This window comes from Lupinus angustifolius, chromosome LG04 (assembly GCF_001865875.1).
Source record: "Lupinus angustifolius cultivar Tanjil chromosome LG04, LupAngTanjil_v1.0, whole genome shotgun sequence".
In the NCBI taxonomy this organism is placed as follows: Eukaryota; Viridiplantae; Streptophyta; class Magnoliopsida; order Fabales; family Fabaceae; genus Lupinus; species Lupinus angustifolius.
Genome location: NC_032012.1, coordinates 4117537 through 4143089, shown reverse-complemented (window position 1 = coordinate 4143089; position 25553 = coordinate 4117537). Strand labels below are relative to the sequence as shown.

The following is a 25553-nucleotide window of genomic DNA, read 5'->3' as shown; positions in this document are numbered from 1 at the left end:
TGTGCTTACCTATGCAATTTTATCAACCATTTTTCTTGTTGAACCTTCCCCTAAAAATAGTACAATATGAGGATATCATAAAACCTACCCCCTCCCTTCAGGAAAAATAAATAAATGTTTAGGAGTAATAAAATGAGTATACACACAAAATCTATAAAATTGAAAAGTTAAAATATTTTTTTGGTACATTGGAGATTAAAAAAAGACAAAGTAGAACAAAGGAGTGAGATCTATGTCCAGATATTGTTGACAATCAGGTGGGACTATGGATCAGGTCTTGAACGTTGTTGAAGAGTGCGAACTTATTCTTGTCATAAAGTCTGCTACCATATTTGCCTCCATCAACAAATTTAATATCAACGATCCAATCTTAAGATATCCAAGTGCAAACTTTTGTGATTACACTCAAAATGTGGTTGAGGAGAACGTGGACTCCTTCTAAAAGAATTTGTTTATATATTATATTGCACATGTATTTTCTTTTAATGTTACTATTAAGGTGCCAAATTTAGTATCGTTTATAAACTTATGAACTAAGTGACTATAACAAGCGGGGATAGCTCAGTTGGGAGAGCGTCAGACTGAAGATCTGAAGGTCACGTGTTCGATCCACGTTCACCGCATTAATTTCATTTTATTTTCCATGCACTAGAAAAAAATCAAAATATAAATAATAATGACTTGATAATAAGGCATATTCATTTTTCACCTTAATAAATAGATGTTGAACTTTAACGCTGGAATAATCTATATTCTATTTTTATATATTAAATGAATCATGAAATATTTCGATGAGCTAAATATGAAATTTGTTAGAGAAAAAATATATACATTTACAGTTCTTTATACAGTCACTACATCATCTAACATTCATTTTTAATCATCATTTCATTTTTCAAAAAAAAAATAATCTGAATAAATGGTAGATAATGCACTGACTATGTATATATTTTTATACTATCAGTATATAAATTTAATACTCATTGTAATTTAAATTTCAACGACATATTACTGTGTATAATTTGGTAAAAGGTTAATTTTGTCTAGCATATTAATTAAAAGCATTTATATCTATATATTTCTATATATTTATCTATCTATACTACATAAAGCCAAAACTTGAAATAAATTCTTTTATGGTGTAATTTTCATTTCCTGGATTGCACTTAATATTATTTAATTTTTACAAAAAAACTATATAATCCTAAGCAACTATCATCAATACATTAATTAACCACATATCTCACCTTAAATTAAACATTATCATAAACACACAAAAAATATAATACACAGAACACAACAAATACATTTTAATTCAAAAAATGAAATATATAAAAATTGAATATGTAGTATAACACAATACTCGCCGGTAGGCACAAAGTGCATGTACACACTAGTTATTCTATACTATATATAAAGCCAAAACTTGAAATAACTTCCTTCATGGTGTAATTTTCATTTCATATATTGCCCTTAATATTATTTAATTTTTACAAAAAAACTTTATAATCTTAAGCAACTATCACCAATACATTAATTAACCACATATCTCACCTTAAATTAAACATTATCATAAACACACAAAAAATATAATACACCAACACAATAAATACATTTTAATTCAAAAAATGAAATATATAAAAATTGAATATGTAGTATCACACAATATTCGCCGGTAGGCACAAAGTGCATGTACGCACTAGTTATATATAAAGCCAAAATATCTTATAACTACCTAATATGATATAATTTCTTAATGTCTATTTTACCCTTCTAATTAACTATTATTACAATATTTTTATACATAATAAAAAATATTAATAGAAGTTAGAAAAAGTTACATACCTAAAAATATCATATTATCAATGTAGGTTTTTAAAAGAATTATAATTCATTTTCATATTTCTTTTATCACAAAAATATAATATGATTATCTTAAATATTTAATATTAGGAAATAAAAATGCGGGTCGGTAGACACAAAATGTCTATCAACACTAGTCGTAATAAATGGATTTAATGACACTAGAGACTAGACTAACATTGACAATAAATATTATTAGAGGACTAGGCAAATATAACATTTCATGCATAATATGTTAACAAGTTTCTTTAAAATACTAAATTTATAAATAGAAAAATATGATATTTAATAGAATTAATGTGATGGCTTAACTCTCTTTGGTAGAGTAGAAAGAACAACAACAAAAAATAGGAGTTGAAATCTATTTACTGTAAAAATAAGTTTTTTAAATTTATTTCAAATCTTAGCTATCATTTTTAAAGAAATCTAATAGTTTAAATTACACCATTAAATTCTTATAGAATTGATTACTAAAATATGGAGTAAGTGGATTTCATCCCCTATAAAAATATTTTAAACTTTTTGTCTTTTTAAAGTAGTAATTATGAACTATTTTTTCTTTCTAATTATCGTTTACATTTTAAATATTATTCAAATTTGTCCACACATAAAGATAATGTTAAATTAAAAGACATCAAAAATTATAAATCGTGCATTTTTTAGAATCGATTGTTAGGTCATTATTATTTAATTTTAAATTTTTTATATGTATATCAATATTACTACATTAATCATATTTAATTCTAAAATTTAGTTGTCATCTTCTTCTAGATCAGTTTTATATCTTGATGCCAATTTTTGCTAGATATAAGCCTTGACTAACATGTAATGTTGCATTACTATTGTTGTAAGTTTGATTGCAATGAATTTCATGTTTGACTATTAGTAATTTAACAATATATTTATAGAGAGAATCTCTCTATAAATATATTGTTAAAGGGATGGCAACGAACGTGGGCGGATGCGAGTAGTGCTTTCCCGTTCCCAAACCTGCAATATTTGTATGTACTCGTGCGAATACCTAGTGTTTGCAGGTACTGAACAGATTTTTTTTATTTTAATTATATATTTATATAATTTGTAATAATTAATATGTAAAAATTATTATTGTATGAATAATATGATATATATTTGATAAATTTGTGATCATAGTCAAATATATATAATTTATTATGAAATTATAAAAAAATGATTTATAAGCTTAAAATAATAATAATAAATATATATATATATATATATATATAATTTTAATTAAAAACTTAATATATAAATTCGCGAGTACGCACAGAGCGGATATCATAAAACTCGTTCTCACTCGTAATCTATTTTTACATGTACCTGTTGTGAATATTTTTACGGGTATCCACGAGTCGATTTTTTGCCACTCCTAAGAGAGACCAATTTTACTAAATGATAAAATTTTCAGAGATAATTAATTATGACTATTTACAAAATGCATAAAGTTTAGATAAGCTTTATGTGTTTTTTTAATAAAAAAAAAAGAGGAAGTGAGAAGAGGAGTTGGAAATAAAGGAATAATTTATCATAGTATCATGTTTGGTTTGAAGAGAGTATGGAAGAAATGAGTAAAAAATTGATGGAAACCAAAAGAACTCTTTCTCTCCATAGGTGAAGAGAAAATTGGGAAGGAAAGTGAAATTACAAAAACAACTCTTTCTCTCCATATATGATAAGAAGATTAGGAGAAAAGTGAACTGACAGAAACAACATATTTAATTACTTTATATTATATTATTATCTATGTAGGCGACTCCAACCATTATTTCTCTTTTACATTTTCTTACTTCATACATATTGTTTAAATTATAATAATATATTTTTACAATAAATTTTAAAATTATAACTCTCGTAATTAGTAATAATACATTTCTTCATATTATTTTTATTATATAAATATTTTATCATTCAAAAATTTATATATATATATATATATATATATTTTCTTTCTCTTTCTACCCAACAATATAAAAAATTTCACATCTTTCTCAGCAATTCTCTTCTCTAATTCTCCATCTTTTCAACCAGTGAAAGGATAAAAGTCATTGTAATATATACCTTATTAATTAACTATTAAGTCAAAAAATAATATTAATATCTAAACGGCCCACTCGTGAAGCTGAGTCCCTTTCATCTTCAGACCTATAATAAGCAAACCCATAAACATAAACTTGCATGACTCTGAGGTTCTCTTCTCTTCCCACCATGGAGAGTATGTCTTCCGTTCTCAAGGTATATAACCTATTCATTTTCGTTTCATTTCATTTTTTATACCTTTTTTGTTGTAAAGGATAACAATGATTGATTCTTAGTATCTGTTAACTTGTTTCAGCAAAAAAATGTAGATTATTTCATACCCACATTATAGTTTCCGATTTTGGTGGTGGGGTTTGAATAAAGTTTTGTTTTTGATAATTTTTAAACTAAATAGAAATAGAATGTGCAATGGTAAAAGTGTTAAATTGCTACATTAGTAGTTGCAGATGATGTGTTTTAAGTTTGACTATAGTTTAGTGTTATGATTGTTGAATGCTAATAATGTATTTGTATGCAACTGGGTATCCAGAAATATTTTGGGTTTGCAGATTATCGGCCTTATCAGAAAGATGTTATTCAGAAGATTATTGAGAAAAAGGATTGTTTGGTAGTCATGGCTACTGGTAGTGGAAAATCCTTGTGGTAAAAAACATTATCTTTCACCCTATATCTCTCTTTGTTTTTACTTTTTATTTTCAAGTTTCAACCCTTACATTTTCAACCTAAGTTTTTACATTTGGTTTGTGGTTAGTTAGTCACCTATATTGGATGGTTAATAGGTTGTTTAATGGTACATTTGTGGTTATGTTTTACCTATCAACCGTTCAATACATTTTTTAAATTATGAATTCTTACATCATTAATCATGTGTGAAAAATTTGTTAGAAAACCATGTTAGATGATAATTTTTGTTTTACTTTTTAGTGCTTCCGGAAGTTTATAACTTAGTTTCAGAGTTGAAAGTGAAATTGTACTTTTTTTAACAGCTACCAGGTACCTCCTTTGGTTGTTAAGAAGACTGGAATAGTTGTCAGCCCTTTGATATCATTGATGCAAGACCAGGTGATTAATCAACTGTTCCATTCACATATTTTTTTTTACATTTCTGAGGTCCCGATGTCTTTCTTTATCTTCAAATAGCGATTTTCTAAATATAGAAGGAATGGGAAAACAGGTAATGGCTTTGAAACAGCGGGGTGTCAGAGCTGAATATATTGGAAGCACTCAGATGGATAACACTATTCAGACCAGAGCTGAGCATGGTCAATTTGACATTCTGTTCATGACTCCTGAGAAGGCATGTACAATTTCTTCCAGGTATTGAAATAAGCCTATGCATAGTCTTTACCTGTGTGGTTCGTTACTGTATTTTGAGTGCATAGGCATAGCTATTAATAATATTGCTTTAGATTGAAGAATCATGGAGTGGCTCTAGATTGTAGAACTTATACAGCTATTGCACTTTATTAGTTAATATTCTATAAAATATTTGGATATATATATATATATATATATGTTTCAAGCATCCCTCCCCCATATTATAATATTTTAGCTGTAAGATTATGTAAAAATGGGTAGTTTTTGTTTAATGGATCTCGCATTTCATGGTCGCAAATAATTTATGCAAAATTTTGAAATTAGTTTTCTTACTTTTAGTAGCCAAGATATAACTTGTATTTTGTTCTAAAAAGTGGAAAAAATAGTGAAAAATCCTAACCAAGTTTTTAGAGATATAAAACCGTTCACGTTCCTCAGCTACATCTAAAGCTTTTAGAAGAGTTGATCCTTATCAGAGACTAATCTAAAGTATCTATCAATAAATGTTTTTCTTCCAAGGAGCAGGAGGGACCATAGTGCTTGTATTTTATTAGTTGTTGGAGATGAAATTGTTTGTTTATGAGGTTATCTTGCATGAGTATCCCTTTGTTATTTTTCTGCTTGTTTTTCTTTATCCCTCTTTTATGTGTTTGTATGTGTGTATTCTACAATTACGTTTGAGTTGAGACATCAAATGAATCTAATGCTTCTCATATGGTGGCATGCTTATTCCATCTTTCTTGTTATTGGGATGATAATGCTTGAGTATATTAGGAGTTAACTACTAATTGCTAGTTGGGTGTAGATTTTCAGGATTCGATCATTTGCCTCAGTCAGTAATGTGCTTGTGTACTTATGATCTGCTGTTAAACTTCATCTTATTTACTACACAGTTTCTGGTCCAACTTGCTAAAGGAAGGAATTAGTCTTCTCGCTGTTGATGAAGCACATTGCATTTCAGAATGGGGGCATGATTTTAGGGTGGAATACAAGCAATTGGACAAGTTACGTGTTTTTCTGCCAGATGTTCCTTTTGTTGGTCTAACTGCGACTGCTACTGAAAAGTAAGCATATTCTGTTTTGGCTGTCAGTGAAACATATTGTTTCTGTACTTTATGGCAATAATAATTCTGATGCACTTTTAGTGTCTATATTTTGTGCATATTTTTCTCTCCAACTGTTGTCTATTGACAAATTTTCCTTTACTTGCGTGCTATTTTTTTTTTTTTACATTTATATGATGTTTTATCACCATGACCTGCTAGTTGCACTGGACTCAAACCTCAGTCTCTTTCCACCTGCTCTCTCATATCTCTCTCTCCGCAAATAATAACTAGTTAAGTACTGGAGAAAAATAGAAGAATTACAAAGTCAAGGTTGTTCAACCTGTGAAGACTAACCTGAAACTCAATATGTTAGTGTTTTAGTATGATAAAGAGATACAAATACAGGTATTGGGTATGACACAGTTATGATGTGTTTTCTTAATAAAATTAAGATATCGGTATGGTAGGGTATGATGTAACAAACATATGAAAATAATCTATATACTATCTCATAGAAAAATGAAAGTTTATTAGAAAGTTCCATGAATAGAACACAATAGTTGGGCCACATCATGATCGAATAAAAGTGGAGAGAAAAAGTTTTATTTTGAGCTTAGTGTTTGCGCACTAACATTTATCAAGTATCCAAGTATTCCTACGCCATCGGTCTTTTGGTACGTATCATAAATGGTTATGACAGACAATATGAAGTACCCATCCTTCAGAGGCATTTTACTGGCATCAGATAAAATCATAAATACTGCACCTATGCTTTCATGCCCATTCTTGCTTGAGAAGTTTTCATCCTCCATAAGTTATTCCTTCATAGCTTCATCAGCAAAAAAACTACACCGTCCTCAAGATTTGTGAAAAATATCTTAATAATGTGTTCATTCATAATTTGTAAGCCTAGTATATGAAGGAGATTATGAGCGATAATTTTTTTTTTTTTTAAGTTTATATTGTTACCACTAATTTTAAAATGATTCTTTTTGCTATGAAAATGATTTGCCAGTGTCACCATTTGTTGAATCTCCTCTAAGAAATCATATTTTATGTTTTTATAAACTCTTTCAGAGGCATGAGAGTCGGAAGCTCATAGTTTTGTTCTCAGATATTTGTATTCGATTTGAGTCGTTACTGATACAGAATTTCTGCTAGTATATACCAGACATTGTACTGCTTTATCTTGTTATCGATCTTTTTACTTTCTAAGACATTCATTGAATTTGTGATGCTTCTAGCTACCCTGTTGTACTTCATGGTTCTTTTCATTAATGGTCATGCTCATTTTCATGCTATACTGCCAGGGTTCGGTTTGACATCATCACTTCTCTGAAGATGAACAACCCTTATGTTTCAGTTGGTTCATTTGATCGCGCAAATCTTTTCTATGGTGTCAAACTATTTAACCGTGGACAATCTTTTGTTGATGAGCTTGTGCAAGATATTTCAAAACAACTTTCTAGTGGTGGTTCAACTATAATTTACTGCATAACAATCAAAGATGTAGAGCAGGTAATATGCTGTAAATGTTAGAGGTGAATCCCAAAATAGTGTCACCATGCTCTCATATCACTACTATCCATCTAAACCTTCGGTTCATTGTCCATATAGTTCCCGTATTTAAACCATTATTATTCTGCTTTCAGTAAAAACATCTTGGAAGACTGTCGTGAGACTAACTGCACAATATATAAACTGTGCTGAAAGGGGCAAGTTGCTTTTTGTATTCTATAGCTGTGAATGGACTCATCAAGAATTCTTAGTTCTTACTTCTTAGGCACACTAATTAATATCACTTTCCGGGTATTATATGGTATACATGTTCATCAATCAAGACAAATATGTGAGCTTTCAACCTATTATGTAATACAAAATTTGAAGCATCCACTATCATTGGTTTCCGGTCTTTCATAATATACTCATATCAGTACACACCGTGTTTGTTCAATTGCTCTTCTGTCTATGTTGTCTGGGTTTCTCGCCATCATGTTTTTATCTAAAATTGGTGATCTATCTCTGTTCTGACTACCCACTGGAACGCTTTGACTTTCACTGTCTAAATTCTGTCAGAAAGTATTGCTGCACCATTTTGTTTAATTTTTTGCTTTATCTTATTTTACATAGATATTCAAGTCACTAGCTGAAGCAGGTATTGAGGCCGGAATGTACCATGGCCAAATGAACAAAAAAGCTCGAGAAGAGTCTCACAGGTGAATATTCTGCTTTTTTTTTGTATTGTTAGACTATCAAACGAAAGTTTGCCTCTGATCATGGTGAGTGTAGAGCAAGCTCCTTCCCCTTATCCCTCTATTTTTACTGTTGCAGATGTTTCAATGTTTTTTAAACCTAACTTAACTCTTTGCTAATTTCTTCAGATTATTTGTTAGAGATGAATTGCAAATCATGGTGGCTACTATTGCTTTTGGCATGGGCATAGATAAGCCTAATGTAAGACAAGTAATTCACTACGGTTGCCCTAAGAGTATAGAGTCCTACTACCAAGAAAGTGGGCGATGTGGTAGAGATGGTATAGCTTCTGCTTGTTGGCTTTACTACACAAGAAGGGACTTTAACCTGGGCGAATTTTACTGTCAAGATTTAAAATCAGTATGTCTATTTTTATTATCAGTAAAATTGATTGATGACTTTTATGGTTTAGTGAGCATTGAAGTCGCTGACTTCCTGCCTATTTTTGGGGACAAGTTACCATTATTCTCTTACTAATATATGTGGGCCTCCAATGTTCTAGGAAAGCCAAAAAAAAGCTGTTATGGAGTCACTGAGGGCTGCTGAACGATATTGTGTACTGACAACATGCAGACGAAAGTTTTTGCTTGGATACTTCGGGGAAAATTTCTCAGCTGATAGATGTGGTTTGGTTTTCACTTAGACCCTTTAATATAATTGTACAGTTGTTAATTAAGAGCTGAAGCAAAATTATTAACCTGTCTACGGTATTTCCTTGTCTGGTAGCATTTGTCTTGCTCTTCCACAATTTCAAAATACAAATTCATTACAATTTTTAACCGATATTGCATGCCATTAACTTTCCCCTTGTCCGTGTGTGTTGTGAGAATTTTATAGGGATTTGATTCCTATCCAGAAAAGAGAGTTTGGATTAAGAAAGAAAATTGGAATTATCCTTGTATAGGGATTTGATTCCTATCCAAATCTTTAGCACACCACATCACTTTGGTCATCTTTATCCTCTAATATCCTTTTTCTATGTTACGCACTTAGTTTACACTAATTTTCAGTTTCTTTTATATCTTGTTTGTAGGAAACTGTGATAACTGCACAGTCTCAAAGAAGGAACGTGACATGTCAAGAGAAGCATTTCTTCTAATGGCTTGTATTCACTCATGCCATGGAAAATGGGGCCTTAACATGCCCATTGACATCCTGCGTGGGTCTCGAGTAAGCTGTTCAAAATTTAAATGACGGAATATTTTAGTATCACTTACAAGCAGTTTTTTGACTTCTTCAGTTCTTGTTTGGTTTGTTGGTGCCATTTGTTTGCTGCTCTTCTCATTATTGATTCTACTTTTTATCTATTATTTTGATTATCTTGAGTTTCTATTTACTAATATTTTTTTGTTACCGTCACTTATTGTTTACAACAAGTAGATTCTTAATGTTACGTGGTTTGGTTTTTCATATAGGTTTTTTGCACTTTTCATTCCATTTTCATGTAGTTCTGCATCAATTGGTGCTTGAGAAAAAGAAAAAGGCATTCTAGACAGAGGCCGTGGGTGTAATAATTTAATAATGGAGCCTAAGAAGTCATTTTGATGCCCTAATGAAGAATTAATTTGTGGGATAAAATCTGGGGATTTTGGGTGACTATAGGTCTGAGAGGGAGATTACTTGGGTCTACACAATGCATAATTGAAAAGAATATTCAAGTAATATTTCCATCACAATGACTTGGAACCATGAACTTAGCAGAAAGAAGAAAGGAAGGAGAAAGCAGCATGGAAATGTGTATTCCAATCACCGCTGGAAGTTGATTTCAATTAGTATTGCGAGATACTTTTCCATAACTATGCACCACCTACTATCTTGAACCAAACTAAATTCTTAAAATTATCTTCTAATTTAAGACGCTTGTAAGTTATAACTAACACTAGGCATGACTTTATTGAGAAAATAATCCTGAGAGGCAATCTTAGCTTACAATCACAAATGGATTTGTGTGAATTTCCTATTAAAAATCCTATAGCTCCTGTAGTTCTTAGTGACAATTGTTAAAGCCATGGTGTTCACTGGCTCAGGTGTAGCATACTAGATGAGCATATTCATATCCTTGAATGCCTGAGAAATATATTTTGTTTGCAACAATTTAAGAATGGCTTATACTTTGTGTACTCCAAAAGTTAAGTTTCTATAGGTTCTTATTTAGGTTTTCATTCATCCTTGATTGCAGTATTTAAATTTTATCATGACATTCCATCTACTGATAGTTGTATAATCTTGTGGTTTGTAGGCCAAGAAAATTGTCGAAGCTCAGTTTGACAAGCTTCCACTTCACGGACTAGGGAAAACATACCCATCAACTTGGTGGAGAGCACTTGGAAATCAACTTATTTCTCATGGTATTTTGATTGGAAATAATTTAGCCAGTTACTGCAATAAATGACCCAAAAATTCAGCCATAATTGCATGCATGAGACGAGTGCATTTACTTTTGCTCTAAGTAACCTTTCTGTCTTTGCTGGGCAATTTGAATTATTAGATAACAATGTATAGTTTGTGGGCGATGGCATTGTGCATCATAGAAATCAGTTCATTTGGATAAAGATCTATTTCTTTGCTCCTTGTTCCTTACAGTCATTTTTCGAAGTCTTGACTCTTGACTCTTGAGCGTGATGTAAAAGTACACCAAATTTCAAAGAGCTGGTCGCTTCGGGAGTTTAGGGTGTAATTGCTAGCAGTAGGTTACAATAGTGAGAAGGCATGGATGAAAATTACTTTTTTCTGTTTGATTACCTTTTTTATAAGCACAATAATTTTTCCTGTCTGATTACCTTGATATCCTATTTCCACTTGAATGAGCTTTCGATATAGAAGAAAGGCAAGATAACCCTTCATTTTCATGTTTCATAAATTTTCATTCAACACATTGAAGGAATATGCTCTCTTCTTTCCGATAAAGCTTTTGACCTAGTAGTATAGCAGATGATATATACTAAGAAAGAAAAGATCTGAAAAGAAACATAATTACCATTTAGTTTTCAAATGGATTCAATTCTTCATGCATCTTTACTAGTAACGTAACTTTATTCCTTGTTGTGGTAGATTTTATGTAAGGCATACTTCACAACTTACTCTAAAATGGTCAATATGATCCAATCTTTTATTTTATACAATAAATGCCATTTCAAACAAATAGCTAGATACAATTAATAATTGGCTTTAATGCTCTACAGGTTATTTGAAGGAGACTGTTGTTGATTTTTACAGATTTATAAGGTAGATTCTTCAGATTATTTGATAACTACAGTTGTTATATTGTTATATGGACTCTATATACTTTATTGTTATTTTTTATAAATGTCTAAAGTCCATCTTTTATACACCTTTATATGAACTCGGTATTTTAGTATTTTCCGACCTGAACATATAATCAGCCACAAACTCTTTTCCTTCGTGAATCAGTGTTGATGCAAAGGGAGAAACTTTTTTGGCCTCTTCTACACCAGATTACCAACCTCGCTTAGTTTTGTCATTGACTGCTGAAATGCTTGGAGAAGAGGAAAATGGAAGCACACAAGAAGAATTCAAAACTCTAGCCACTTCAGAATCAGAGGGTTTTTCCGAGGTTGGTAATTAAGTGGTGTTATGTTTATATGTAGATGTAAAGTAGACAACAATTTTATTCTTTTCAATTCATTTTTCTTATAAGAAAGTAACATTAGCCATATCACTTGTGTTTATCATCTGTCAACGTTAAATCTGTGTTGTACCTCTCTACTCAGGCTGAGAGACAGCTCTACCAAAGGCTTTTAGAAGAAAGATTAAAGCTTGCGAGAAGTGTTGGAACAGCTCCGTAGGTTTTTATTTTATTTAACATTATCAAGGCCACCACTTCTTACTTAAGTTCCTTCGATCCGTAGTTTCTTCATAAATCTTTATACTTTCTTTGTAGATATGCCATATGCGGTGATCAAACAATCCGGAAAATTACGTTGACAAGACCGTCTACAAAAGCAAGGCTAGCAAACATTGATGGTGTGAATCAGGTAGCTCTTCAGTTTTCTGAAGATTTCTGCAAATTGGACCAGCGCTGCTGGTTCAAGCAGAGTGAAAATTGCTAACTGTAGAAAATGGAAAGACTCATCAAAGTGGCTTTAGTAAACTTATTAGTTCTTTATTAGTTGCATTCTTGATTTCTTTTTTTTTTGGCTGAAAATTCTTATTTACTCTAAGTGCAGTATGAGCATGAGTTAAACCTCTGAATAAGCAATCTCTTGAGAATAGTCTAGTCACATCTCAGATCATGCTGCACTGTCAAATATATTTGGCTTATAAACATGTCTTCAGATAACCAAAGCTGTAACGCCCCTCCCTCTCACTATGCATTGTTTGTCATTTATAACACTGACTCTGATCAAATTTTGTACAGCACCTAGTAACAAAATATGGCGATCAATTTCTTCAAGTTATTCAGAAACTGTCACAAGAACTAAACCTATCGTCGGATAAGGAAGCAACTGTGCATACCAATGAAGTAAGGAAAGTATCTCTAGTAACCAACCAATCCAGGAAATTGCCACCAGCAAAGCTTGAAGCATGGAGAATGTGGCATGAAGATGGTCTTTCTATTCAGATGATTGCTGTATGTCTAACTAGTCTTTTGTTGCTATTAAAAATCTATTCCCGACGTGTTTTGTTGTATAAGTTCTTTCTTTTTCTTCCCATCTTTGTATTATCAGAACTTTCCAGGTAGATCAGCTCCTATAAAAGAACAAACTGTTGCTGAATATCTTCTAGAAGCTGCCCAAGATGGATTACCTTTTGATTGGACTAGATACTCCGAGATGATAGGACTGACAAAAGAGATCATATTACAAATTCAGGGTGCTATTTCAAAGGTTGGATCTACAGAAAAGCTAAAGCCTATAAAAAATGAATTGCCAGAAGATGTGAGTTCAAATCTCTGGCCTTTTTTATTTTAGTACATTTTGAAATATTATGTGAAATATATGGTCAAATGCATTGTAATCTACAACTCTGTTTTCCTTGGGGTTAACTTTATGCTTATAGATTCGCCACATATCCAATCCTTTTGCTTTCAAAGTTTATTTCATTCTTCGATGTTATCTGTTGAGTAGGGATTAAGGTTTGGCTATTGTTGTAAGATTCCATATTTTACCTTTTGCGAAATTCTTGTTATGTTATAAACATTACTCGTTAACCATAGAAACGCCGTCTTCCTAAACCTTGACAACATCTAAACATATTTTTCCATGAAACAAATGAAGCTTAAGTATATCATAAAAGTTCTATAGCTTCTAGCTGTCCAATGCTTATCACTTCCTTGATCTTGAGATAAAATAAATTTTCATATGGTGCAGATAAGTTATCAGCACATCAAGACTTATTTGACAATGTTAAATTGCGGAGTATCCTCAGAAGCCATTCAACCTGGAGACCACTATGCTGGGAAAGATGACGAACTTGTAAACAATGAAGCTTCCATTTCTTCCAAGAGTCTGATTGAAAAATGTGACTTAACAACAAATGACATACCTTCTGGAGCTGTCAATGGTGGTTACCAGCTACGGAAGCTTCCATTCACCTGTGAGAGGGAACTCACGAGCAAGCGTCAAAAAGTGGTCGAGGCGGAGGATATAAATTCAATTCAATTGAAGGCTACAGAAAGTTCTATAGTAGAGTGGCTGAAGAACCTTGATGAAGGGGTTAGTGAAGACTTATATATGTTTCTGATATAATGTATAATAATACTTTGCTTGTGGCTAGAGACTTATAGTTATAATAAGGTGATGTTTATTTGTTTCAGGCTACTTTGATTGATATTTTGAAGCACTTCAAGGGATCAAATGAAGATTCTGTGGTTGAGTTGCTGAATTGTCTTGAGGGTGACTTTTCTATATATAAGAAAGGTAGCTTGTATAAGATTATGTGATAAAGTTAATACATGGGTTATTCTATGGACTATGCTATCATTGTAAAAAAAATAGTATGTAGATTTCTTTAGAATTTGGGGGGCCAATTGCATTGTTACCAAAATGTTAGCTGTCATGGATGAATGTGTATGTCACTAGTCTACAATGGAGATCCCCTTTCCATTTCATTCTCCTTTTCTATCCATCTCATCTCATGTGTTGGCTATTAGTTTTTTAACCAAAGTTTAAATCATTTAAGCGCTGAGATCTTCTCACAGTTACAACAATAATCAAGCGTTAATACTAGGTAGAGTCGTCTACATGAACTGAATAACAACGTAAAGTTTTATCATAAATTATGTTCATTGACAAAATATTGATTTCTAAACTTTTCCTAATGCATATGGTTTTTCTTGGCCTCCATTTTCCTTTAGAAATTGGATTAATCTTCATTTGAATATGTGTCTTTTCTATAACAAAAAATACATTCATTTCTAATCTTATCTTATCCAATGAATCTGTTTATTTTCTTATTGAGATTTTATCGTTCAACATTTTGTTTCAATGTTCATAACATAACAACTAAAACACTCCATCAATTTCCCATAAATTTAAGAAGGAAAATGTCAATGTCCATAACATGCTATCTATGTATGCAACTATGTATCATAAAAATATTCTTACAAAAGTCTCATTCTTTTTATTGGTGAAAAAATAAAAAATACAAAAGAAAGATTAAAGAACTATTTCTCCCTGTTTTTCAATGAAAGACATGATATATTACTTTATGATAGATTGAACACAAAAGTTGAGGATAAAGCTTATATGTTTTATCATAGGATTCGAGAGATGAAGATGAAAACAAATTTGAAAATGATGTAAAATGATAAAACAATTGAACCAGTTAATATATATATATATATAGGTCTAGAAAGTTCTAGGAGAATAGGATATTAGTTAGCTTACAGAGTTATTTAACTAAGCACATGAGTCATACTATAAAACTATGAAGATGATACTTGAGCAAGGGTTGAGACAAGAAAAACTTATCACTTAAAATCAATTTACTTTTATGTCTGAGGAGTTCAACCATGGAGGCCATAAAACATACCTACAATAATTTACTTGCCCAGCATTTACAAATTCACTATTTTTCAACTGTTATAAATTTTTGTTTATGTACAAATTTAGTGACAGAAATCTGCATGTCCAAAACTTCTAAGGTGTATTTGTGCATTTGGTTTAGAAGTTATTTTTACAATTCAGAAATTTTGAAAATGGGAATGACTATTGGTTGGTATAAAATATTTAAAAAAAAACTCCCATGAATAGCCTAATAATCCTAGGCATATTTTCAATGAATATTCCCACAAAATAAAGATTGGTCATTGGAAAGACTTTCATGCCCAACACTAACCTCAACCACCTTTTCCTCCATCTCCATAAACTATAACCCCAAGCTTAAACTAGAAACATTAGAGGTAGCTCTCTTAGAAGTAGAATATAATGTCTCATCAAAAAATGAAAAAAGATATAATCTTTTCTAAGCAAAATATAAAGACAACAAAGGTAAAGTACAAAAGTTAGATTAAACTTCTTCCATCAACATTAAAACATAGGGGGAACAAGTTTAATATATTTCTATAAGAAGTTAAATAAACCCACCTAGAAATGTTAATCCCTATGTAAAGTATCTTCAAGATCCACTTCCACTCCTACACGTTTTTTCAAAACAGTAGTAGCATCTAAAGGTGATTTGCATTTGCACTGAAGCTCCTTGAATCTCTCAACATCAAAATTCAGCCTCTTACAAATGTTCTTTTGCCTTGACAGAAAGAGCCTCTTCATGAAATCTTGGTAAGTAGGGTCTCTTGAAGTGATTAAAAAGTATGCATAGCCTATGACTAATCCAGTGGTTGTTGTAAAAAATGCAATAGGTTCCATTACATCCCATGAGAACTCCCAAAATGTTAGCCGGAAGAATAACCCGACAGTAATTACACCAAATCCTAGTCCAGACCAGAGGATGCGCCGAACCTGCTTGTGTGCCAACAGATCAATCTCCTCCTTTTTCTCCTGCAGCTTCTTTAACTCTTCCCTTGCAGGGTCATCCTCGGAAGTTAGTGCAAGTGGAACGGCTCTTCGTACCAGATCAACCACCTAATACATGGAAATTTTCCAACCAGAAAAAATCAGTGCATTTACAAACCAACCAATCAACATCAAAGCAGATAATTGAATTGCATAGTACTTTTTCTTACTCTAGAATACAGAGTTTTTTTAGACTAATTCCTAAAGAGGATTGTATGCTGAAATTGAAAGAATGTTGTTTAGGCAGAAAAGATTCTAACTAAACAAGCATACTGCTAGGACTCAACAGAAAGTATGTGCTGGATCGGCAGATGCTTTTCACATGAACGGTAGGCTACTAAACACACCACGGAGAATTGAACATAGCTCTCAAAATTGAAGCATTGACAGCCAAACAACTTTGAATAATGGTGACCAGTTCAAAGAAAGTTGATAGTCTGGCTTATGAGCAGATCGAAAATTTGAAACATAGCTAATTAATTAACTATACTTATCACAATTGAAAGTTTTCATGAACATTAATTCTGATTATGTTCCTTTAATGCATGTTTCAGTCCTAACCAGTAAATTTGTTCAAATGAAAAATCAAGACAGACTACAGGCAAATAGTATTTGGAATTTTTAAAACCAAGGATAAGAGAATCACTCAAAAGACTATGTTATAACTCTCTTGGAACCTTTTGCATAACTAGTAGGCGCAGCTGTGAAGCCAACAGACAAGAAGAAACAAAATTATAGTAATGTTAAAATTCCACAACCAAAACAAGGTTCTGACATCTGGTAACATGTGGTTGATAGATTAAAAAATGTGGTTGAGTGAGTGAAGATAGCAAGCGGGGAAGAATGAGAAAGAGAAAGTTTGTAAATATTAAATAGTTTTGTTCCCCTCATTAGAATAAGAATACATTTATAATTGCAAATTTGCAACTTGCAAACATGTCAGTGTCTCAGTGAAAAGAGAGATTGAGTCTAGAATATAGCAACGTAAAACATCGAGAAGATGCAACGAAGTAATTTGGGGTACAGAAGTCCTAAAACAGTGAGGTATGTAAATTCATTTAGTTCTCCTTTCTAGTTTCTAAAAAAGGAAAATAAGGTATACCTGTATCAAATTTGATCAGCTCCACTACCTACTATTATTACTATGAAAACGTTAGGTGCACAAGCCACAAGATACAGAAGTCTTTCTGGCTATGACTGCAGTTTCATACGAAAATTCAAATCTAATTGTTAACCAATTGATGGGAAAAAAAATAAAACAAAAAGTATCCCATATATCTGGTATGAAATTAGGCCAAAGAGGCGATTCGTGACATTATTTATCACAGGCTGAAATTAAACTGTGTTGAGGCGTAAAAGCAGGATTAAACTACAAACTCATCAGCCACACAACCCATGAGACACCAACAGAAAAATATTATTTGGACGGTGATTCGACAAAAACAACATTCCACATAAAAAAAGTCAATTGTTTTCCTGCATACTTTGTGCTACATCCAAACCTTTCTACTTTCTAGACAATCCGGCATGAAACATTCGCCTATTGGAAAAGGGATGTGCAACATGAGGGCCAGAGAGGATCCCCTTGCGAAAAGAAATAAAGGGAGGGCAATAAAAGGTATCTTATGCAGCTAAGCTAAGTAAAAGACTTGGATCTAGTCATACTTTGCATGATCCGAAAAACACAAATTCTGTTCTTATCATAGACATAAACATTTCAAAATTTCAAACCATGCTACAATTACTAGGATGGGGTGCACATACGCCGCTCATCGATTTTTACATTATTACTATTATTATTACAAGACTTCTTTAAGGTGGACCTAGTCTGAACTATGAAGTGCACGAAAAGGCAAATTCGGTATGCAACCAAGGTTATTGAGCAAATCCAGTAACTATGATTCAAACAGATGAAAAAAGTAAGTAAAAGAGTTCCATTCAAACAGTTATGTCTTACCTTATCAGGATGGAGATACACCTTGTCCCTGAAGAGAAGAATTACCCCAGCATCATCAAGAATCCTTGCAAATGCAGCAGACTCATCTTTATTCCTAGCAACTCCCATGCTCTCACATGCTTGAAGAAGCTCAGAGTATGAAATAACTTCCTTTCCTTCCATATCAAGCTTCATCTTCAGTGATTCCACATTCACCAATCTCATAAGCTTCTTAGCTTCAGAGAAAGATATTGAATCTTCTGTTACTTTATTACCATCTTCAGAGGAGTTGTTGGAGTTAGTAGAAGAAGATATACCTCTCTTCTTCATCTGGTTCATAAAAACAACAGATAAAGAAGAAATTCCTCTTAACCTTTCACCATATTCTACTGAAGCAAAACCACTCAAACCCAACAAAGGAGGATCAAAAGGATGAAACTTTTCAACATAATCATGACTTAAATTCACAATTCTAGAAACCCTTTTCCTCAATGATCCAAAACCAGCACCAGCAAAAACCCACCTACCCCACATTGTTTTTTTCAAAGTTATTAAAGTTGCAAATATCTTCACCCAAAAAAATTTGAACTTTATGTGAAAAAAGTCAATATCACCAAAAATTAACACTACCCATTACAGATATCATAAAAAAAATCCTATCCATCGAAAACCCATCTTCTACTTTCTCCTCTGAAACCTAAGAATCACTGAACCTGATGCTCAATAGTGAAAAATAAAAAAGGGAGCAGCTTTGCAAAAGAAAATGTAAAACATTGTGAGAATACTTCAAAAGTTGAGAGGACAATAGAAAGAAGAGAATCATTGTGAGAATTTATTACTAAAAATTGGAAACAGAAAATAAAAATAAAAATAAAAATAAAAATAAAAAGAGGGAAAGGGGAAAAAGGAGAACATTAAACATAGCGGTAGGAAGAGGAAAATGTTTTATTATTAATGTTCTTTTATTACTTCATATCTTTAGAAGAGTTTAAAATATATGCTTTAAATTTTTTTTTGCAAATATATTATTGTATTACTTTTGTTTAAGAGTCAATGGTAGTTAATAAATCAATAGTGGATAATTGACTGACAGTATAAAAACACTTATAGTATCAGTGTATACATATTAAATCCTTTGAGAATAGTTTAAATAATGAGTATAAAATCTGTGCAACGACAGTGAAAAGATTTATATATATGCATTTCATCTTCTACCATTCATTTGAATTACTTCTTTTAAAAAAATCAACAATAATTAATTATTAATAGTGGATAATACAATAATAATATATAAAATTCATATACTTTTAATTCATATATCTTTTTCTCTTAAATAATATAATTTGCAGACAAATAAGATAATATCCCAAATAAAACAACACATTTGAAGCTACAATAAAAGTATTTCAGATTCCAAGAGATGGAAAGATTTTTTTAGGTTAATATTGAAATAATAGAAAAATTAATTGTAAAAAGTTACGAAATTAAAAAGTTATTATCTACATCATTTATAAATCTTTTATATTGTTTATTTAAGAATTAAAAAAGGTTAAATATATAATTACAATGTAAAAATTTTACATTATTAATGCATATATTTTTTCTTTCATATAATTATACCATAACTCAAGGTGTTGAACATATTATGTAAATTATTCTCACAAATATAAAGTAAGAAAATACTTAATAATAAGAAGGTATTAGGTGGAAAATTATTTTACATAGGGAATTAAATCAGGAGCACCTTGATTGTATCTTATTTAAATTATTCTTAACAAAAATATTATGTTACTAGTTCACAAAATGGTACTGTTTAAACTATTGTTAAAAGGATGAAATAGTAAACGAGTTAATAATAAGAAGTTATTATATATAGAAAATATTCTGTAGCCGTAATTTGAAACAGCAATATGTTTATAATATGGTGATGTGTTATTGGGGATATTACATTCGCAAAATATATTAGTTAAAGTATTTTTAAAGACATGAAAGAATAAAAGGGTTAATAATAAAAAGTTATTAAACTTAAAAATCAGGAAATTACTTAAAAACATCCTGCATAAATATTTTTCTTCCAATATCCATTTAAGTTTTAACTATTTGTGAAATAAATCTCTAAGCAAAGAAAATGTTAAATTAATAATAAAAAATTATCACACATATTTTGTTTTAATCTCAATTGTTAGATAATTATTATTTATTTTTAAATGTTATATAACAATTTTATTGTATTACAATATTATGAAATAAGTTGATTGGCAAAAACATAAACACTTGACTTATTATGACTTTTTTTATAAGCGTTATTATGACATATCTAATAAATGATTTTTTTGAACACTGATATTAATTTTTATGTTTATATATTATGGATTAAAAGTTAAAGTAGACAAATTATAACACTCTAGTATTATTACACTAGTTAAATATATACGTTTTTAAACATTAAATTCAGAGACCTTCATTTTACCTTTATCTTTTATGCATACTTCTTTGACTCCTCCAACAATTACTTGGTATGTATTTTTTTGTACTCCTATCCTATCCGAAATAAATTATTTCTTTTCGAAATATGTGACTATCTCTCATAATAAATGATACTCATGAGAATTAACCTTTTAGTCTTTTTAAAATTTTGTAGGACCTTACAACATCACGAGACTAACACACATTTTTTTTCTCCCTACTATTAAGGGTATCTCTTCACGTCTAAAAAAAACTCTAGAGTCAAGACTAACACAAGTTGTTGATGCATAGCGCATGTTCTGTTGGCTGAGTTAAATATTTTGTTTGCAAAACAAAACCCATATTTTGAAGCTGCTGCTATAGTTAAATTAAAATAGATGCAAAAGTGAAACATGTCTCTGAATGACATAGAAATTGAAATAGCATCCAAAGTACTAATGTCTGCAATACTGAAACCCAAATAAGAATATTCTTTGGCCACATTTAAAGCACTCAAAGCTTATTACATAATCCAAAGTCATTTTGAGTGCCACTTCAGATAAGGGGTTTTCATCATCCTCTAATAACCTCCTTGTATAAATGCATTCAGACGATCGAGCTCTTGACGATGCTCGCTCACCACAGCGCGAACCACGTCACCGATAGACACCATGCCTATCATCCCCTTCTCATCAATCACAGGGATGTGTCTGATTCTGTTATCTGGAGAAAACAAGTGCAAGGGTGAATAGAATAGCATGAATTATCAACCTTATACGATGATATCTTAATAATCTTCTCCTTAAGGATCCGAAAAGCGGATAAAATACCTGTCATCAGTTGCATTGCCCGTAAAACTTTGGTATCGGGTGTGACTGTGATGAGCTTGTTCTGCAGCCAAGATATCACAATTTTAGCTTTGAGTGTCATGAAATAGTTAAATTGACAACATAGTTAAATAAGCATTTCATGGTTCCCATAAAATCTTGTAACCCGCCTAATTGGAGGAGCAATAATGATTACCAAACTACACCTAATTTCATTCACAAATAACATACAATAAATCAATCATAATGCTACTTTGTCAGGGGACCATTAATTAGGTGAACCGTAATATTCTCTTGAACTTGAAAAAAAAGGCGGCTCAGTGCACGACGCTCTCACTTAGTGGGATCTAGGGCGGGCAAATGTACACTGTCTTACCCCTGCAAGCGGAGAGACTGTATCCTACACTAACAAGTACAAAAGCTTATACCTCTTCAGTCATGATGTCCCCAACCTTGGTGGACTTTGAAGATCTTCCCTGCACGATAATCTTCCTCAGGTAATCTGGAAAACGGGATGAAAGCAATGTAAATCAATGTCCCAATTACAAATATAATTCACATACATTGTTGTAATAATTAGGACCATGTAATTGTGTCCAAGACAACATTACAAATATAATAATTAATTTTCGCCATTACCTTATATCACATTATTTGTTAGGCTCTTAGCTAGCTAGTTAGTTGATTTGCTTCTCCAACATTTATGATGCATCATGATCATGTCATGTTTGCTCATATGAAAAAGCCCATGTAGGTCTTTACAGCATGACACATGAGTCCAAATGTCAAAGGTTCCACCCACCCCAAGTAAAGATCTCCCTTCATTTTCCGATCTTACCTTCAAGGGTGTGACTTTTCAGTCATGACTCATGACAACCTCATTTTTCTGGTGATCATTAATGCATACTTTAATGGTTCAACTTTGCATAACCTATAACACAATTGATCTTACCAAAAGTCTTTCTCTATGACTTTAAAAAGAACTTTAGGACTTAGATAGCAAGATAGAATAATGCGTTGGCGTAGAGCCTAAAAAAGGATTCTTCACTACATTTTAATTTCTCATAGAACTTTATTTTCCACTCCATCTAGTTTTAAGAGCAAAGTGCCATTTGAGTCATAAGATTACTCTCTCATTGACAACCAATTTTTCTTTTCCTCCATCTCTAATGTTACTAATCCAACTACAAACCCCAAATCAGTCTCATATATAGCCGTCAGATACCGACAAATAAATTTTCTTTTAAATATCTCTGGTGACTATTATAGTGCAATACATCAAATTACAGAAAAAACAAATCCATATCGCCGACATGGTACCTCTTTCTGTTATAATTCCAGCAATTGACTTCTCATCAGATTTCACAACCACCAATGCTCCAACATTGTGCTGGGTCATCTGCAATGGATAACAACTTAGTTTAGCAAAAACCTACCAATCTATTCCAACAATTACTAATTAAGATCAAGATATGCTTACCGATTGAACAGCATTGTAAACAGTGTCATTGGTGGTGCACCAAAGCCAGGACCCATCTGCACCTTTCCCTTTTCCTTTCAAGATATCTGCAATGGTTGTGCTTTCAAACCCGTGCTCCTCTATGCGAGCAGCGGGTGCAGCAGTCGACTCACAACGCGAAAATGCAGCTGGCTGCAAAAGGGAGGGATTCGCCATGCGAATCCGTTGCAATACAGCATTCTTGAAGACATTCCCTTGTGACAAAAACACACGCAACACTCCTTGCATTTTTTTCAGCTGTACAATAAACAGTGAGATCAAACCTCTTAGAATCATATCATTTTGCAATGAACATAAATATTATTTCAACTGTCTCATATTCACCAAATTGCCACAAATATTACGAATCATTTAATTTTCATTCAATTAAAAAAAACAAATCCAGTTAATTGTGGGAAAGAACAACACCTTTAAAACTAATAAAAACCTGAGAAAAAAATCAAATTTGGAGAGAACAACACTTGAAAATCTAGTGACAAACTGAATAAAATATATGAAATGAACAATAAAACAGAAATAGAAACTATGGAACAGATCCAATCACAAAATTAATAAAAATGCCATATAAAACCCAATAAACCAAACTTAAAGAGATCATAAGAAATGAACCCAAAAAAAACATGGTAGATCATCATCCCCAAAACACAAGACCCCATATAACAACTTAAAAGAAAGCAATGAACTTTGAATAGATATAATGAAAAAGCCTCAAAATTTAATTTACCAAGTAATATTTAATGCCTGTAACAGAGAAAGAAAAAATGAAAAAGAAGATTATGGAAAAAACAGAAGATGATTATTGAGATCAAGGGATGCAACCTGTTAAGAGAAGAGAGATTAAGGTTGTTGCTGAGATGAATAGATGTAAGAGCCCTAAGGACACTCTCTGCATTACACTTCACTCTCTTTCTCCCTACTTATACTCCTTACACAGTGATACAAAATTGGACCCACTTTATTTTTCTATAATCATTATATTATTATCCATTTTTCATTTAATGTTTTTATTCTTTCCCAGCTATTTATTATTGCAATGCAAATAGGAGGCTATGGGTCCATATTTCTTTATATCCTATTATAAAATTATTCATTAATAAATAAAATAATTATTTTATTTTTCATTTAATGTTTTTATTCAATATGTGTTATTACTTTTTTATGGTGTAAAATAAATTACAAAAATATATATTATTTTACTTAAAAAATTATAGCATTATACATTATTTAAAATTAAAATGTTATTTGATTCCAAAAAGATTCATGACAAAGCTAGGTTCATGACAAAGCTAGGTTCATGAAAGAGTCCATCACATTTGTCTCTCTTTACTCCATTGGACATTTCACTAATAACTATTGATATGGCATGTTAAGTGCCAACTTTGATTTATATGGCATTTCATAATATATTAAACCTTATTTTAGTTTTTGTGGCCAACTTACTCCTTAAATATTTTTTTACCAACTAGTTAGTTGAAAAAGAATGTGAGAAACTAAGATGGTGACCAACAAATCTAAGGTGTTATTAATTTATATTAGCGAGTTAAATGGTGAAATGGTTAAATGAAAAGCAATCATTCACTAACTTGCAACACAAAATCAAGTGAGGTTTGAATATTTGTGAAAAAGTATTTCCATTGTCCCACTTGACAATGATTTACATATATTAACTTGTTTGCAAATTGTGCTATCTCATCAATTACCAAACTTCAAGCATGCACAACCTAATACATACTCAAATGAAGGGTATTATATATTCATTCATAATATAATCAGATTCATAATAAGACATTATCATTGTATAGCAACCATATAAAAATTTAAGAGTTTACACCTTAAGAGTATTTAAATATTAGAGAGTGATAATTCATCTTTTATACAGGTTTAATTTATTCAAAATATATTAGCTTCATTGACAATTTGACTTGTACCTAAATTAATACATTCTTTAATTTTACAATTTTTATTGATACGAGCCCTCAAGTTCAATAAATTGGCCCAATTAGGACTTACTTTTAATCTTTAACCCAAACATATACTTCAATTTTGAATCTTCTAGGCCTAATGTCATATTCATCTATTGCATAAGCTTGTTATCCTTTTCTCCTCGGTTGGGTCATTTGGCTCAAGTTTTAGATTGCATGTATTTAAATTTGAACCGATTCTTAGATCATCAATGGCTCGCAAGGTCGTATAAGTTTTGATACATGTAAAAATTTAGAAATAAGGTTATCTCAAATGTTTAATGTGAGAGTGTTGATTACTCTTCCATATGAGCTTTTCACTTTAGGTTAGAAATGTCTAATGGGGCTACTAAGTGGA

General features: G+C 31.4%; 3 protein-coding genes and 1 non-coding gene across 6 annotated transcripts; 2 read left to right on the top strand and 2 right to left on the bottom strand.

The window, feature by feature from the left end:
• On the top strand, positions 551 to 623 carry TRNAF-GAA. Its single transcript has one exon. It is a non-coding gene; the product is annotated as a tRNA-Phe (tRNA).
• Positions 4012 to 14618, top strand: LOC109345181 (probable ATP-dependent DNA helicase RecQ). Its single transcript, XM_019584016.1, has 19 exons — positions 4012 to 4113; positions 4448 to 4560; positions 4905 to 4980; positions 5093 to 5235; positions 6129 to 6299; positions 7592 to 7799; positions 8412 to 8497; positions 8663 to 8894; positions 9037 to 9160; positions 9568 to 9704; positions 10774 to 10882; positions 11717 to 11759; positions 11946 to 12108; positions 12266 to 12336; positions 12436 to 12529; positions 12913 to 13125; positions 13223 to 13432; positions 13865 to 14209; positions 14311 to 14618. The coding sequence occupies exons 1-19, from the start codon at positions 4057 to 4059 to the stop codon at positions 14434 to 14436; spliced, it is 2721 nt and encodes a 906-aa protein (XP_019439561.1). The 5' UTR covers positions 4012 to 4056; the 3' UTR covers positions 14437 to 14618.
• On the bottom strand, positions 15939 to 19299 carry LOC109345180 (calcium uniporter protein 6, mitochondrial-like). The gene is made up of 2 exons (XM_019584015.1): positions 18465 to 19299; positions 15939 to 16576 (listed from the first exon to the last, which is right to left on the bottom strand). Exons 1-2 carry the CDS (start codon positions 18975 to 18977, stop codon positions 16091 to 16093), a joined length of 999 nt encoding a protein of 332 aa, XP_019439560.1. The 5' UTR covers positions 18978 to 19299; the 3' UTR covers positions 15939 to 16090.
• Positions 21255 to 24159, bottom strand: LOC109345179 (CBS domain-containing protein CBSX3, mitochondrial-like). 3 transcript variants are annotated; one of them, XM_019584013.1, is made up of 6 exons: positions 24054 to 24159; positions 23196 to 23471; positions 23036 to 23114; positions 22144 to 22217; positions 21719 to 21779; positions 21255 to 21611 (listed from the first exon to the last, which is right to left on the bottom strand). In XM_019584013.1, the coding sequence occupies exons 2-6, from the start codon at positions 23460 to 23462 to the stop codon at positions 21469 to 21471; spliced, it is 624 nt and encodes a 207-aa protein (XP_019439558.1). In that variant the 5' UTR covers positions 23463 to 23471; positions 24054 to 24159; the 3' UTR covers positions 21255 to 21468. The 3 variants fall into 3 exon arrangements, with proteins under 3 accessions (XP_019439558.1, XP_019439557.1, XP_019439559.1); XM_019584012.1 differs by having other exon boundaries at positions 23196 to 23475; positions 24054 to 24146; XM_019584014.1 differs by lacking the exon at positions 24054 to 24159 and adding an exon at positions 23958 to 23975 and having other exon boundaries at positions 23196 to 23474.

Coding starts and splice junctions, on each gene's coding strand:
- LOC109345181 (XM_019584016.1), top strand. CDS start 4,057: ATGACTCTGAGGTTCTCTTCTCTTCCCACCATGGAGAGTATGTCTTCC. Junction 4,114..4,447: donor GTATGTCTTCCGTTCTCAAG/GTATATAACCTA, acceptor CTGGGTATCCAG/AAATATTTTGGGTTTGCAGA. Junction 14,210..14,310: donor TGAAGAACCTTGATGAAGGG/GTTAGTGAAGAC, acceptor TATTTGTTTCAG/GCTACTTTGATTGATATTTT.
- LOC109345180 (XM_019584015.1), bottom strand. CDS start 18,977: ATGTGGGGTAGGTGGGTTTTTGCTGGTGCTGGTTTTGGATCATTGAGG. Junction 16,577..18,464: donor TGTATCTCCATCCTGATAAG/GTAAGACATAAC, acceptor TCCATGTATTAG/GTGGTTGATCTGGTACGAAG.
- LOC109345179 (XM_019584013.1), bottom strand. CDS start 23,462: ATGCAAGGAGTGTTGCGTGTGTTTTTGTCACAAGGGAATGTCTTCAAG. Junction 21,780..22,143: donor GGGACATCATGACTGAAGAG/GTATAAGCTTTT, acceptor TCTTGGCTGCAG/AACAAGCTCATCACAGTCAC. Junction 21,612..21,718: donor GGCAATGCAACTGATGACAG/GTATTTTATCCG, acceptor TGTTTTCTCCAG/ATAACAGAATCAGACACATC.